The sequence below is a fragment of the Erithacus rubecula genome (assembly GCF_903797595.1).
Source record: "Erithacus rubecula genome assembly, chromosome: 25".
Classification (NCBI taxonomy): Eukaryota; Metazoa; Chordata; class Aves; order Passeriformes; family Muscicapidae; genus Erithacus; species Erithacus rubecula.
Window position 1 is genome coordinate 267,062 of NC_136677.1, and position 12,802 is coordinate 279,863.

General features: G+C 55.0%; 2 protein-coding genes across 2 annotated transcripts in view; both read right to left on the minus strand.

Moving 5' to 3' along the window:
* Positions 1-9,072, minus strand: part of KMT2A (lysine methyltransferase 2A) — a 38,508-nt gene extending 29,436 nt beyond the window's left edge. Inside the window, 3 exon segments of the mRNA XM_079326534.1 lie at positions 770-839; positions 8,718-8,987; positions 8,989-9,072. Coding sequence (XP_079182660.1) covers positions 770-839; positions 8,718-8,987; positions 8,989-9,057 — 409 coding nt within the window. The 5' untranslated portion in view covers positions 9,058-9,072.
* Positions 9,073-11,559: 2,487 nt separating this feature from the next.
* Positions 11,560-12,772, minus strand: ATP5MG (ATP synthase membrane subunit g). Its single transcript, XM_079326781.1, has 3 exons — positions 12,617-12,772; positions 12,285-12,445; positions 11,560-11,719 (listed from the first exon to the last, which is right to left on the minus strand). The coding sequence occupies exons 1-3, from the start codon at positions 12,678-12,680 to the stop codon at positions 11,621-11,623; spliced, it is 324 nt and encodes a 107-aa protein (XP_079182907.1). The 5' UTR covers positions 12,681-12,772; the 3' UTR covers positions 11,560-11,620.
* Positions 12,773-12,802: the final 30 nt, after the last annotated feature.

The following is a 12,802-nucleotide window of genomic DNA, read 5'->3' on the forward strand; positions in this document are numbered from 1 at the left end:
GCAATTGCACAAGCCCAGTATCAACCTAATGCTGGGAGGGAGCAATAATTCTCAAGGGTACATACTACCTTTCATAAACACATGAATTTTATATTTTTTTTTAAGCCGATCACAACCAGTTGAAAGAATAAAAAAATCCTTCTTTTTGAGTGCCACCCATCTGCACTGTTAAAGGAGAGGTCAAGAGAGCAAGAACAACCTACACGAGGCTGATACAAGACAATTTACTAAAAACTGGTTTTAGCTTTGAAGCACAGTGAATATTTAGCACTGACTTGGAGCCATCGAGCCAAGACTTGATTACCCACTGTGACCAATTCCATTGCATCCTCACCAAGCCCAGCTATTTCAGTTCAGGATCTTCCCTTGCACTAGCAAGGTACTCCATCACAGTTTGCTGTTGAAGCCAAGCTGAGTAGATGACTATGGTGGAAGACCAGAGTGCTTTGGTGAGAACATTTATTGACAACACAGGCTGTAAGGAGTTTACTGAAAGATACTGAAATAGTCAAACCAGTTTCAGACTCTTACTCTTTAAATAGCTGCCTCTCCAGAACACTTACATGAGGTTTCAAATACTGGTTTCATCAGTATAATTATTTAACTCAAAGTTTCCCTCTTCCTTTACAGGTCAGACGTAGAGAATCCAAAACTAACTGCATTGAATCTAAAGATTGGTGTGGCTTTTATGGCAGATGAGATTTGGTGGAACAAAGAGGAGAGACACAGCAAAGCCATCACAAAAGAAAATCCTGCAACTTGGACTTACCTGTGGGGGACCTGGTGGGACTTCGTACTTTGACTTCTTCATCTGAACCAAAACCTAAAAACTGTTCATCCTGCAATGAGAAAGGAGGTGAAAGTTTGAGGACATGGATATTAATGTTGAAATGAACTCCACTATGACCAAAGCACAGGATTCTAGAGGATTTTCCTTCCCCAAAAAAAGATACTGCCATTTGTTCTCCTAACAAAGAATTGCTAAAATGGAAATACAACTTTCAAATACACATACACAGCAACTACAGCTTACAGCTTGGGACAATCAAAAAGAGTTACAGGAAAACAAAGGACAAATATATACAGAAATAAACCCTTAATGCATAAAACCTGCTGCTCATATCAAACAACAAAGCTTTCATCCTGCAACCTACTATTCAAACCACCCTAAAGACACACTTCAGCAAAATAAGTGTTTCTGTATGTATTATTCTAGTACAAACGTAGCCCAACTTCCTGCAAACTTATGCAAATCCTCTCTTTTTAATTCCCTTCAGACTTGGTCTTAAGGAGAGATGAAAACCTGACTTCTCCTGTGAAGCTCCTCCCTCTGAAAGAGGCATGCGGTTAAAGGCTTGCTGTCCACATTGATGCAAGTGTATCAGGAGTCTGTAGGTGTCAATCCAATTCATCTGCCACGAAAATGTGTGGTGACATCTTTTTGTTTATATCATTCCACCTTTCCTAATCCATTTTCACCTCAAGTATTTAGTTGGCCAGTCTTAACTTTCCTATGAACTTTGGAAACAGAGAACTTGTTTTCCTTTCAAAGGACTGCGCAATGTGGCTTAAGAAGAGCAGGCACTGTAAGGACAGTATCCTGCAAGTGAAAAGGGACAAGACTGTGAAAGAAGAAGGTGAACTGCACAAAGAAGCATTTCTTTGTGTTCTGCCTCATCCTTTTTACATGGAATTCCTACTTCATCTACTTACAGGGAAGATCAGGAAGAGCATCTCAGCTAGTGACACCACAGTCTGACAGGAAAAGGAGCAAAGTGTTAGACCAAAGCATTTCTCAAAATTTTCTGCCTGGTTTGTGTTCGATGAGCCCCAGTGCAAAGAACACAGTATGCTCTGACAGGGTGGACATCCAGGCTCTCAATGAAGGGAGCAGGGGGTGGCCCTGCCCCTCCTCACATCCCTGCTGCCTATCTGCTCTTTGCACTTCCAGCAGAGATGAAAAGCAAACCAGAAAAAGCAATGATAAAGCAACATAAAAGAAGTATAATGATACCAGAAGACATTGCTTCTGCCTGAGACACCTTGCATCAAACAGAACGCCTGAAGGCCATTCCCAGAAAAGGAGAGGCTACTGCTTCCGGACTTCAGTCCCGCAGCAACGCAAGGGGAGTAAGAGCAGCTGTGGGAGTGCCCAGGGCTGCTCCCAGCACTGCCTGCACTGCCCACCGCCCGCTCCCGGCACTGCCTGCTCCCAGCACTGCCTGCACTGCCCACTGCCCGCTCCCGGCACTGCCCGCACTGCCGACTCTGCCTGCTCCCAGCACTGCCTGCACTGCCCACTGCCCGCTCCCGGCACTGCCCGCACTGCCCACTGCCCGCTCCCGGCACTGCCCGCACTGCCGACTCTGCCTGCTCCCAGCACTGCCTGCACTGCCCACTGCCCGCTCCCGGCACTGCCCGCTCCCGGCACTGCCCGCACTGCCCACTGCCCGCTCCCGGCACTGCCCGCTCCCAGCACTGCCTGCACTGCCCACTGCCCGCTCCCGGCACTGCCCACTGCCGGCACTGCCCGCACTGCCGACTCTGCCCGCTCCCGGCGCTGCCCGCACTGCCCACTGCCCGCTCCCGGCACTGCCCGCACTGCCCACTGCCCGCTCCCGGCACTGCCCGCACTGCCCACTGCCCGCTCCCGGCGCTGCCCGCACTGCCCACTGCCCGCTCCCGGCACTGCCCGCACTGCCCACTGCCCGCTCCCGGCACTGCCCGCACTGCCCACTGCCCGCTCCCGGCACTGCCCGCTCTGCCCGCTCCCGGCGCTGCCCGCACTGCCCACTGCCCGCTCCCGGCACTGCCCGCTCTGCCCGCTCCCGGCGCTGCCCGCACTGCCCACTGCCCGCTCCCGGCACTGCCTGCACAGCCCGCTGCCCGCTCCCCGCACTGCCCGCACTGCTGACTCTGCCCGCTCCCGGCTCTGCCCGCTCCCGGCTCTGCCCGCTGCCGGCGCTGCCCGCTCCCGGCTCTGCCCGCTCTGCCCGCTCCCGGCTCTGCCCGCTCCCGGCGCTGCCCGCTCTGCCCGCTCCCGGCTCTGCCCGCTCTGCCCGCTCCCGGCTCTGCTCGCTCCCGGCTCTGCCCGCTCCCGGCGCTGCCCGCTCTGCCCGCTCCCGGCTCTGCCCGCTCCCGGCGCTGCCCGCGCTGCCCGCTGCCGGCTCTGCCCGCTCCCGGCGCTGCCCGCTGCCGGCGCTGCCCGCTCTGCCCGCTCCCCGCTCAACGCCCACACGCCACGCCCGCAGTCTCGGAGCACGTGGCTGCAGCAGGATGTAAACACCGCCGTGCGCCGCAGCACCGCCGGCCCGCGCTGGGCACACAAGGGGTCCCAGCCCGACACAGCGAGGAGCTGCCGGCACAACACATGTGGGCTGAAACCCAGGGAACGCACAGAGGAATAACCTAAGCACGGAGAAATAACCTAAGAACAGCCGGCTTTCAAAATACTAAGGGATCAGCTGCTCACCCTGTGCGATTTCCTGACTTGCACTGGCCTCCAAGTTTCTGTGGCTGCTACAGATCTTTTCTCCCTTTTGTTATTTATTCTGGGTCCTAAAGTGGCTACTAAATCAGTACTTGCCATATTTTTGACAATCACCTGTTAATCCACGATTACGGCATTATTTTCAAACTGTGCTCTGTTATCTTTTCCAATGGGATACATTAATACTGACTTTGGCCCAACAACCTGAGAAAGATAATTTTTTCCATTTCTTACCAAGCAGACACCAGAAGCATCTACAGCAAAAAGGCTCCTTCCACAAAACAATCACTTTTGCTTCATTTACAACACAAGTAGTATAACCAATATGTCACTTGTGTTTGGTGACGTTCCTGAGTATATTGGTGACCTCAGAACGGTCGCTATCACTACCTGAGAAGGCAACCCTGTGACCTGCCAGAGGGGATGAAGAAAGCCTCAGCCTCAGCATTTGCAGCCTAAACCATCCACATGCCAAAATGCAGCTTTGAGGCAAACTAGGCAGGAACAGCCTCCCTCCAGCTTTTCAGAAATGTCATGACAGATGGAGAGTGATGAAAAACCATAAAGATCTTGAACATGGCCTCATTTACCTGAAAAAGAATAATGCAATGCAAAAAAGGCCACTCAGGATTATAAATTAAAGAATGAGGGAAGGTTTGCCTCATGCCAGACATGAAGACTAACCAAGCAGGCACGGGATGATCTCTCTGTGGGCAGCAGAGCTTCCACACACATTTCCCATTCAAACATTACAGTATCCCAACTGGGCTCAACCTCAGAGTTGTGCGCTGATGAAGAATGAAGTAATCCAGCTACTAAAGAACAGAGAAGTTGTAAGCAAACGTCTATCACAATGCTCTTAAGCAATACTACTTTTCCAAGAATTTCCAGTTAAAGATGTCAGGGGAAAATCCACCTTCAAAGGAGAAATTATCCTGCAGGCACTAACTGATGTTCTGATCCCTGTCTGAGGAATAACAGTATAAACCATACCACTACGGACCTCTGAAATTTCATGGGGCTCTCACCAGCACTAAACCAGCAATGCTGCTGCTCCAATCAGCACCTGAAAAAGTTTATTTTACAGAAGGGTCACCTGATCAATGCTGTACTTCCCAACCACCATCTTGGGTTTGGCCCCAGTTAGACAGCACCTCACTTTCTTGGAAAGGGATAGGCTATTTTTAGAAGCTCATTCAGATGCCTGCTTAGTGACTGCAGCACAACATCTAGCAGACTCCTCTGCTTTCAGCAGAGTAAACACCCTTGGAGGCTGGCAGGTAGTACCCCCGAGACAAACATCAGGTGCTGGGAGCAGAGTGAGTCCGCTGGGAGTTCAGGGAGATGCTTCCCAAGCCATTACTTGTGATGCAACTTCAATAATAAACAGCCGAGCTCTTGGGGTGACTATTATGTGAATGAGGGGACATTCATCCTTCCATTGTTCAATTCAACAAAAGCTTTGACCAGGAGGGAGCACAGACTTTGCTGGTGTTTCACCTGGGAGCAGCACTGACCTACAGAAAACATCTTGAGATCACAGAATGGTTTTTGTCCTGGTCACCTCCACATGACAACCCCCAAACTGCACCACTGCAGCTGCACTCTTATGCATCACCCACAGCAATACAACAGTGATTAGGGCTGCAGCTCCCAGAGTCCAGGTTTTTTTAGAATTAGAAGGAATATATTGTTCTTTATGGGCTGAGACTCAGGGCGGGTCTGTTATAACTGTGTTACCCTCCCTGTGCAGGTGCAGTGACCACCTTACCTGGGAAGGAAAGGCTCTACACCTCCAACTCACACATTAAACTCAAGCAGTCTGACAGTGACCATTCAACTAACACTGCATGAGGCAATTCTGAGGCAAACAGAAGAAATTATCTGCACTTCCAGCTCAGGCATAACCCTGGTGGCAGTATGGCAGCTAATCAAGTACCAAACATGCCAGGCATCGGTGGACATCCACAACTCCAACATTCACCTCATAAAACATCACGGCCCAGGTGTATGGCAGGACAGAAGTGCTACCAGGGACGCCACCATCACCACCCCATCCAACTGCCAACCTTGAGCTTCTGCAACTCTTGGCCAATACAGATTTATGGAGGTAACTGCCAACATTCATCCAGCATGTCCAAAGCTTCACCTCCTTCAGGGATGGGCAGGAAGCTCTAAATTGACAGGCAGAGCAGATATTCAATAACTACGTTTATGCTTCTTTTATACCAAATATTGACATAATGAGCCAAGAAAACGCAACCAAAATTTTCTTGTTCCTACAGTGCCATTCACACTAAGCTGAAAGGTCAGCACACAGTACAAACACCAGTGTTCAACCAGTCACATCTTCACTGTGCAAAAAGTCCCTCCAGCAACTCTTGTGGTGTTAAAATGAAGTATCAGAACCTGGCTCCTTTAACGTGAGCTGGTTTCAAGATAACTCAGTACAATACTGAGCTGCAGCAGAAGACAAGGGTTTGTACAAAGTGACCTGAATCTACAGAAATGCCCTGACACCCCAGAACTCAGATACCTTTTAAATGAGAAATGTAGTCTGCTATGTACTACAAAACTGCCAAGGAGATAAGGGAAAGACTGAGTCTAATACTGTTCTGGACAACATTTCTCCCGCATCTAACTTGGTGGCAACACCCAATTTTAGCAGGTAGCTACACAAGTGAGCGCAAGAACGAAGTAGAAAAAAATAAGCACGTGGAGCAGAAGTTGTACATAAAAAGGTAACACAGCTTCTTCCTCTGACCGCCACTGTCTCCTGACCTCAAAGCACCTGCTCAGAGTTTACTGCTGATGAGGAATGCCAACTCAGTTTAGACTGTAACTGGCTTGGCTCAGGAAGAACCTCAACATTGTGGGAAAGAACAGCAGGAGCAGCGGGCAGTTGCGAGAGGACAGGGTGAATCCTAACAAGAAGGGGTCCTCTGGAAGCTCCCTTTCAGAAGAACACTCCCCCAGAGCAGGTACCACACGGGCACCCGAAACTGCCCCATTCCTGTACTGCACAGCTGTCCTGCTCTCTAGAGATGCCAGCCAGCACCCATGTGCTTACTTCCTATGTGTGCCAGAGCTCTTTCCACACCCTTACCCCCACCTCACAGAGAACTTGTACTGCAAGACAGAAAAGCAACCCCTGGTGACTGTAATCTTCAGTCAGACTGTGACAAGTGCACAAGTCACCAGCCAGGAGAATTATGTTCTTTGCTGCACAAATGTTTTGTTTCTTGAGCATCACCAAAGGAAAGGAACCAACTGGGTGAGTTAACTCAATCCAGATATTTGTGAGGATCCTCTCTGAGAACCAGCATGCTGCAAATCCAGAGTGATGGAAATCACCTGGGCTCTGCCCCTGCCTGCCTCATCAGGGGTCAGGTAAATCTGAACCCACAAACACCAAGCCACAAATCAATGTTTATCATTAATTTCTACCGTATGTAATGTTATTAGAGAAAAGCTTTTAACAGCTAAATAGGAAAGTGATAAAATAAGTAGAATGCTTAAAATGCAGGAGACCCTGTGTTAATTAGCTGCCACACCTACAATACATTCAAGCTATTTTATTTTGAAGCAAAAATACCCTAAAGCCCAAACTAAAAAAGATATCTCAAAGATGTTTTAGGGCTTTATTGAGATGCAATAAATATACTTGAAGACAACCGGAATTAAACTAACCACAGCCCAATGTCATCTTAGGAAAAAAAAAAAAAAAAAAAAAAAAAAAGAAAGAAAAGAAACAAAGCAACTTGCCTTCCCCCACATGAAAAACCTCCTGGGTTATTAACTCTGTGGTCAGCTTGGTTAGCCAGATCTCAGTCATTTCTGTCCCCTGAACTAGCACTGGTGAGATATTAACTGCTTCCCAGTGGACTCCATGAATTCCACTGAGCCATGTCTACTGCAAACAACAAAAAAGAGAAGCATCCCAAAGTGCAGCCCCTGAGATGTGTTGATGAGAGCAGTGCAAGTCACAAGTCTGCACAGGTGAGGGGAGGAGTGTTCCCATGCTCAGCTCTGTTCCTGCAAACACAACCCCATTCCTCCAGCACCGCTGGAGCTGCCACTCTACAGGCAAGGAATTCTTTGAGCCAAGAGCTCCACTGCATGGCACCCAATAGAAAATACCAAAACCAGCCCAGAAAGACACAAGAAAACTGTATTTTCACGTGTGTTTTAATGATCTCTCCTATGGCCAGTGATGGGAAAAGCAACTAACTGGTCTTTACACATACAAAATACAAATATACATTCACCTACCCTACAGATGACAACCTGCCTGGAGCAGACAGAGCTAGAATAAAACCCTCCTGGCACAAAAGATCTGGGGAAATCTCTTGCGGGCGTAAGGATGCCGCTAAGACAGGAGTGATGCAAAACAACTGGGGGAAAGGAACGCTGCAGCTCGTAGTAACACACCCCCATCATGTCTTCCCTGTTCTGTCAGTAGGTGGGTTGCTGTCGCACTCCCACTCCGGCTGCCTTAGAAAGGCTTAAAAAAATAAAAATGAAGGGAGGAAAAAGAGCAATTAAAAAAAAAAAAAATCAGGAGCGGCAGCACTCCGAGTACCGGCGAACGGTGTCCCACAACGGACCCGCCGCCCCCAAGCTCGGCCTGGGGCATCCTCAGCGGCGAAAGGGAGGAAGAGGAGGAGGAGAAAGGGGAGGGCCGGTGCGCGACACCCACCGCCGGGCCCGCAGGAGGGGCCGGCAGCCCGGCCCCCTCGAGCCCCTGCGCCCGGGGAAGGACGCGTCACCCCGCCGAGCGCCCTCGGCACCGGGGCGCACCGGGGCGCACCGGGAGCCGCGGGCCCGTCCAGCCCGCCTCGCTGCCACGGCGCGGTGCGCGCACCGCATCCCGCCCCGCCGAGGGCGCGGGAGCGGCGGGAGCCGGATAATGGAGGCGGCGGCAGGGAGGACGCACCGGCGGCAAGTCGCGTGCGCGGGGAGGGCCCGCGAGGGCGGCGGGACCGGCACCGGCACCGGGTCCCGCCCGCCGACTCCCGCCGCCCCCCCCGCCGGGCGCGCCCTTTGTGCGGGGCGCGGGCGCGGGAGGTGTGTCCGGCGGCGGGCGGGCGGGCTGCGCGGCCAGGGCCGGTGGGTGCGCCCGGCTGCGCTCGGGCCGCCGCCGCCGCCGCCGGGGTGCCGGGGATGCCGCGCCCGGGACCCGCCCGCCCGCCGCGCCCCCCCGCCCCCGCCCCGCCGCCCCTCTCACCTCTCCGCTGCCCGCCTCGGTGCCGCAGGCCGCGCGGAAGCGCCGCAGGTTGATGCCGATGGTGGCCGAGACCTGGAGCGCCGCGTCGAAGCCGGGACCGGCCGCGGCCGCGGGGCCGCCGGGGCCCGGCGCTGCCCCGCCTCCGCCGCTTCCCGCCGCCCCGCCGGAGCACGGGCCGCCGCGCTCGCCCTCGCCCGCCGTCGCCGGCGCCGCCGCAGGTTCGGCGGGCCGCAGGCTGTGCACGGCCGGCACCCGTAGGCGGGACCCCCCCCGGGCCCCGGCGGCCCCAGCCGCCGCTACCGGGCCGGGCGGGGAAGCGCCACCGACCGCTGTGCGCCATCTTTACTGAGAGGCGACGAGCCAGAGAGCGGGGCCGGGCCGCACCCCGCGCCCTGCATAGCGCTTCGTCGGCCCGCGGAGGCGCTGCATAACAAAGGGTGCCATGCTGGTTGTGGGGTTCCGCCATCCCGCCGCCCCGGCCCATGAATAAGCCATTCTCGAACGGTGCTAGCCCGGCATAACGTTGGGCGATATGCAGGATCCCAGGCCCGAGCCCCAGTGCAGCCCCCCGTCCTGTATAGCGCAGCCTCGGGCCGCCGCGGCCCCTCATAGCTCGCAGTACCATACAGGCGCGGGGCTCCTCGCGAGCCAGCCCCGGAACCTGGCTGACATATAATCGGGCCGCAAGCAACCCGCATAACCCCGACGGCGATGCCGAGCGGGAGCGCGAGCCGCCGGCGCCCAGGACCGCGCATACGCCATAGGCGGTGCTGCCGACCCCCTGCATAGCGCCGGGCCGTATGCGGGGCGCGGGGCGCGGCCCCGGCCCGGCATGGCACAGCCCGCAGTGCCCGGGAGGACCCCGCGGCGCCGAGACCCTCCGGTGCGCGGCCCGGGACGAGCCGCCCCCTGCGGGGGCACCGCGGCCCGAGCCGAGGCAGCTTCGCCCCTGCCCTCCCGGGCCCTGGCCGTGTCCTGCCTGGCGGTCCCGCGCCCCGCCGGTGCCGCGTCCCGCTCGGTGCCACCTCCCGGGAGGGAGGTGACGGCGACAGCATCGGGCTGCCAACGCCGTCGTGTACAGCACAGCGAGGACAGGGTTAACATCCAACAAGTGCCCGCCGTGTTCTGTGAGAATAGCACTGCGAACACACGGATAAGATGTAAATCCCTCTGCTTGGGCGCATAAAATACCCTTTTTCCTCCGAAGTTCATCAGCTGAGGGAGGGGCGGAGGGGAAGCAGTTTGTCCGCAGCCGGACACTGATTTTAGAGAGGACGAACAAGCTGCTGGAGCCCTTTGGGGTCACAGAAACTGCTTCTGCCTGGGGCTGGGCTGGGGGGCACTTCTCCGGAGGACTTCCAGGGAGGAGAACTAAAATTAGATGGTTTCTTCCTCTCTAGGAACAGGAGGATTTTTGAGCTCTTCTTTGCTTTACTAGTGAAGCTTAATCCCATCTTCCCACCGAAGCTTTTGCCAGGGTAATGCTGCTGTGAGCTGCAGCCCCTGAATACCTTCTAGACGTGCAGAGAATAAGTGAGAGAGAAGAGGCAGGTCTTGAGCCAGATCAGACAGCCTTGCTTTCAGTGATGTTCTCTTGGGTTCAGAATCCTCCTTCCAGCCAAGCTCACACATTACCTCCCACATGTGATCTCCCTCTCCTTGAGGGACATATGCTGCAGAATCTCACAACAGGGCCTGACCAATTCCCCTCACTGGTCTCTCTACCTGCTGGGTGACGGGTTTGTGATGACAGGAGCAGAAACCTCGCAGAGCCATGCGAGGCAGTCACGGCGGACAGGACACAGGCTGGGCAGGGGACTGGAAGCACAGGTCCAGTCACTGCTCCTGTTGCAGACTCCCCTACAGACGCTGGGATGTTCATTGAGCCTCAGTTCTCCCATCTGTGGCATGGAAGTGACCTGTGACCAGTTGTGACCTAGAGCTGCTGGAACAGGAACCCTTCTTTTTAACAAGAGAGAAGAAAAGGTTTCCATTCATGCCAGGAACAACCTGTTGGTTACGGAGTGTGAGCTCACCTGTACTTCCTGTCAGAAGCACACAAGGCCTCCTGCTAGGATGACAGGCTGAGAATGTCAGTTCTGCTGCAGGGAAAGGACCAAGTGCCGTGTTACTGGCACAGTCACCCCGGAGACACTGGGGTCACTGAGGCTGGGGGCCTGTAAGGTCAGTGGCGTGCACAACACAATGCCCAGAGGAGCAAAGGAGCAGCCAAGGCAACAGTATCAATAAGGAGCAATACTGATCATCTTCTAAGACAACAAAAGCAGCCTGCTAGCTTCAGAGAACTCCTACAAATTATTATTTCTGAACACATCAGAGCACAGGTCACTCACCAGGTTTTGTAGAAAACCCTGCAAGAGCTGGCTGCCAATGAGCAAGGTGGTAGAACCATAGACAGCTCAACCTTTGGCCAGTGGGAGCTGAGGTGACACATGCAGCAAAGCTCTGCTTACACGGGCTTCCACTGCACCAGTCAGACACCAAACCAAAAGAGCTCTTTTGTAACCATGCTCCATTCCCTATGGAATAAGCCATGGAAATTGCTTTTGATAATGTAAGAAGTACTGGAATTTGGTTTTGGCTCCCACTAGCTGATGGGAAGTGCATTCAGGAACAAATGGAATGTTTCCCCTTTGTAGCCTCTGTTTGACTTTGGGGCTCTCAGATCTTCCCTGGAGACACAGTGAGTGTCCCAAAGCAGCTCTGGGACCCTTGGGACTGGCCCTTAGACCCCTCTTGAGGAGCCATCCCTGCCAGCATTGCCCCTAGGACAGGCTGGCACGTGTCAGAGTGCCCCACAAGGATGACAACAGCTGGATATGAGCTCCTATTTTTATTGTCTCAGTGCCCGTGCCAGACGCAGCGCTGCTGGCAGTGAGTGGTCACACGTTGTAGCCGATGAGGCCGCGCTTGCCGATGATCTCCCCGATGTAAAACCACATCAGCACCTCTGTGGCCACCAGGCCATTCCTCAGCGCGTCCTGAAAGGAAAAAGCCACTGGATAGATCCTCATCCCACAACAGCTGCTCCCTCACTCCCACTGCCGCATCCATCCTCTCCACCAGCTCTCAAGGCAAAAACCCAGAAGTGGAACAGAGTCTTTGTTGTGTTCGGCCACCCCTCAGCATGTCCCATCAAGAGATGTTCCACAACATTAAGTACACTGTCAGCTGTTGTTAGTCACTTCTTACAGCCCTTTCAAGGATCATTTCTTAGCCCACTTATGGGAAACACACCAATTTCAAGGCTAACCAATGACACAGCTGATCCACAGGGCTGGGCTCATTCAGCCACCTAGGGATAGTCCCTTCCCTGGGACAGAAAAGGACGGGACCAGAGGGCAACAATCACAGCCTGCTCCAGGCACGCAAGAATTAAAGCAAAGCCAATAAAATAAAACACTTTAAACTCTGTGCCCCTGAATTCCATGAGCTGCGTATGCCGCTGAGACCAGCTCCCACCGCTCCCCAAGGCAGGAGCAGGGCAGTTCGCGGCGCCCAGGAGGCTCTCGCTGGAGCGGCACCCGCATCCCGCCCCGGCAGTACCTTGACGGTGAGCTGCGCCAGGCGGCCGCTCTGGAAGGCCCTGACCAGGCCCTTCATGCTGTCGATGGCGCGGGGGATCTCGGCGGGGGTCGGCGGGGCCAGCTCCACCTTGGCGTAGTACCAGAACGTGGCCAAGCGCGGCTTCGAGTAGGTCACGGCGGCTGTGGCGGGGGGGAGCGGAGCGGACGCTGTTTTCCCAGCGGCGGGAGCCCGCCGGGCCCAGCCCCGCTGCCCTCAGCCCCGCTCGCCACCCCCTCCCCGCCGCTGCCTGCGGCCCGCTGTCGCTGCCCTCGGCCCAGCCCATGCCGCCCCGGCCCCGCTGCCGCCCTCACCGCCGATCAGCTCCGGCCCGCGCTGCACCAGCCGCTGCACGAGCCCCTGTGCGGCCTTGGCCATCGCTGCGCGCTCAATGTCACCGCCGCTCGCTGCGCTGGCGTTCGCCGCGGGCAGCCCGCAGCGAGGACCCCGGGCCGCGTGCGCGGGGCGGGGCGGGGCGGGGCCGGGCCGGCGCCGCGGGT

Excerpts from the sequence above, each read along its gene's own strand:
- ATP5MG (XM_079326781.1), bottom strand. The coding sequence starts at position 12,680 with ATGGCCAAGGCCGCACAGGGGCTCGTGCAGCGGCTGGTGCAGCGCGGG. Across the intron at positions 12,446-12,616 it reads CGGGCCGGAGCTGATCGGCG|CCGCCGTGACCTACTCGAAG; the intron begins GTGAGGGCGGCA and ends CCCCCGCCACAG. Across the intron at positions 11,720-12,284 it reads TGGCGCAGCTCACCGTCAAG|GACGCGCTGAGGAATGGCCT; the intron begins GTACTGCCGGGG and ends TTTTCCTTTCAG.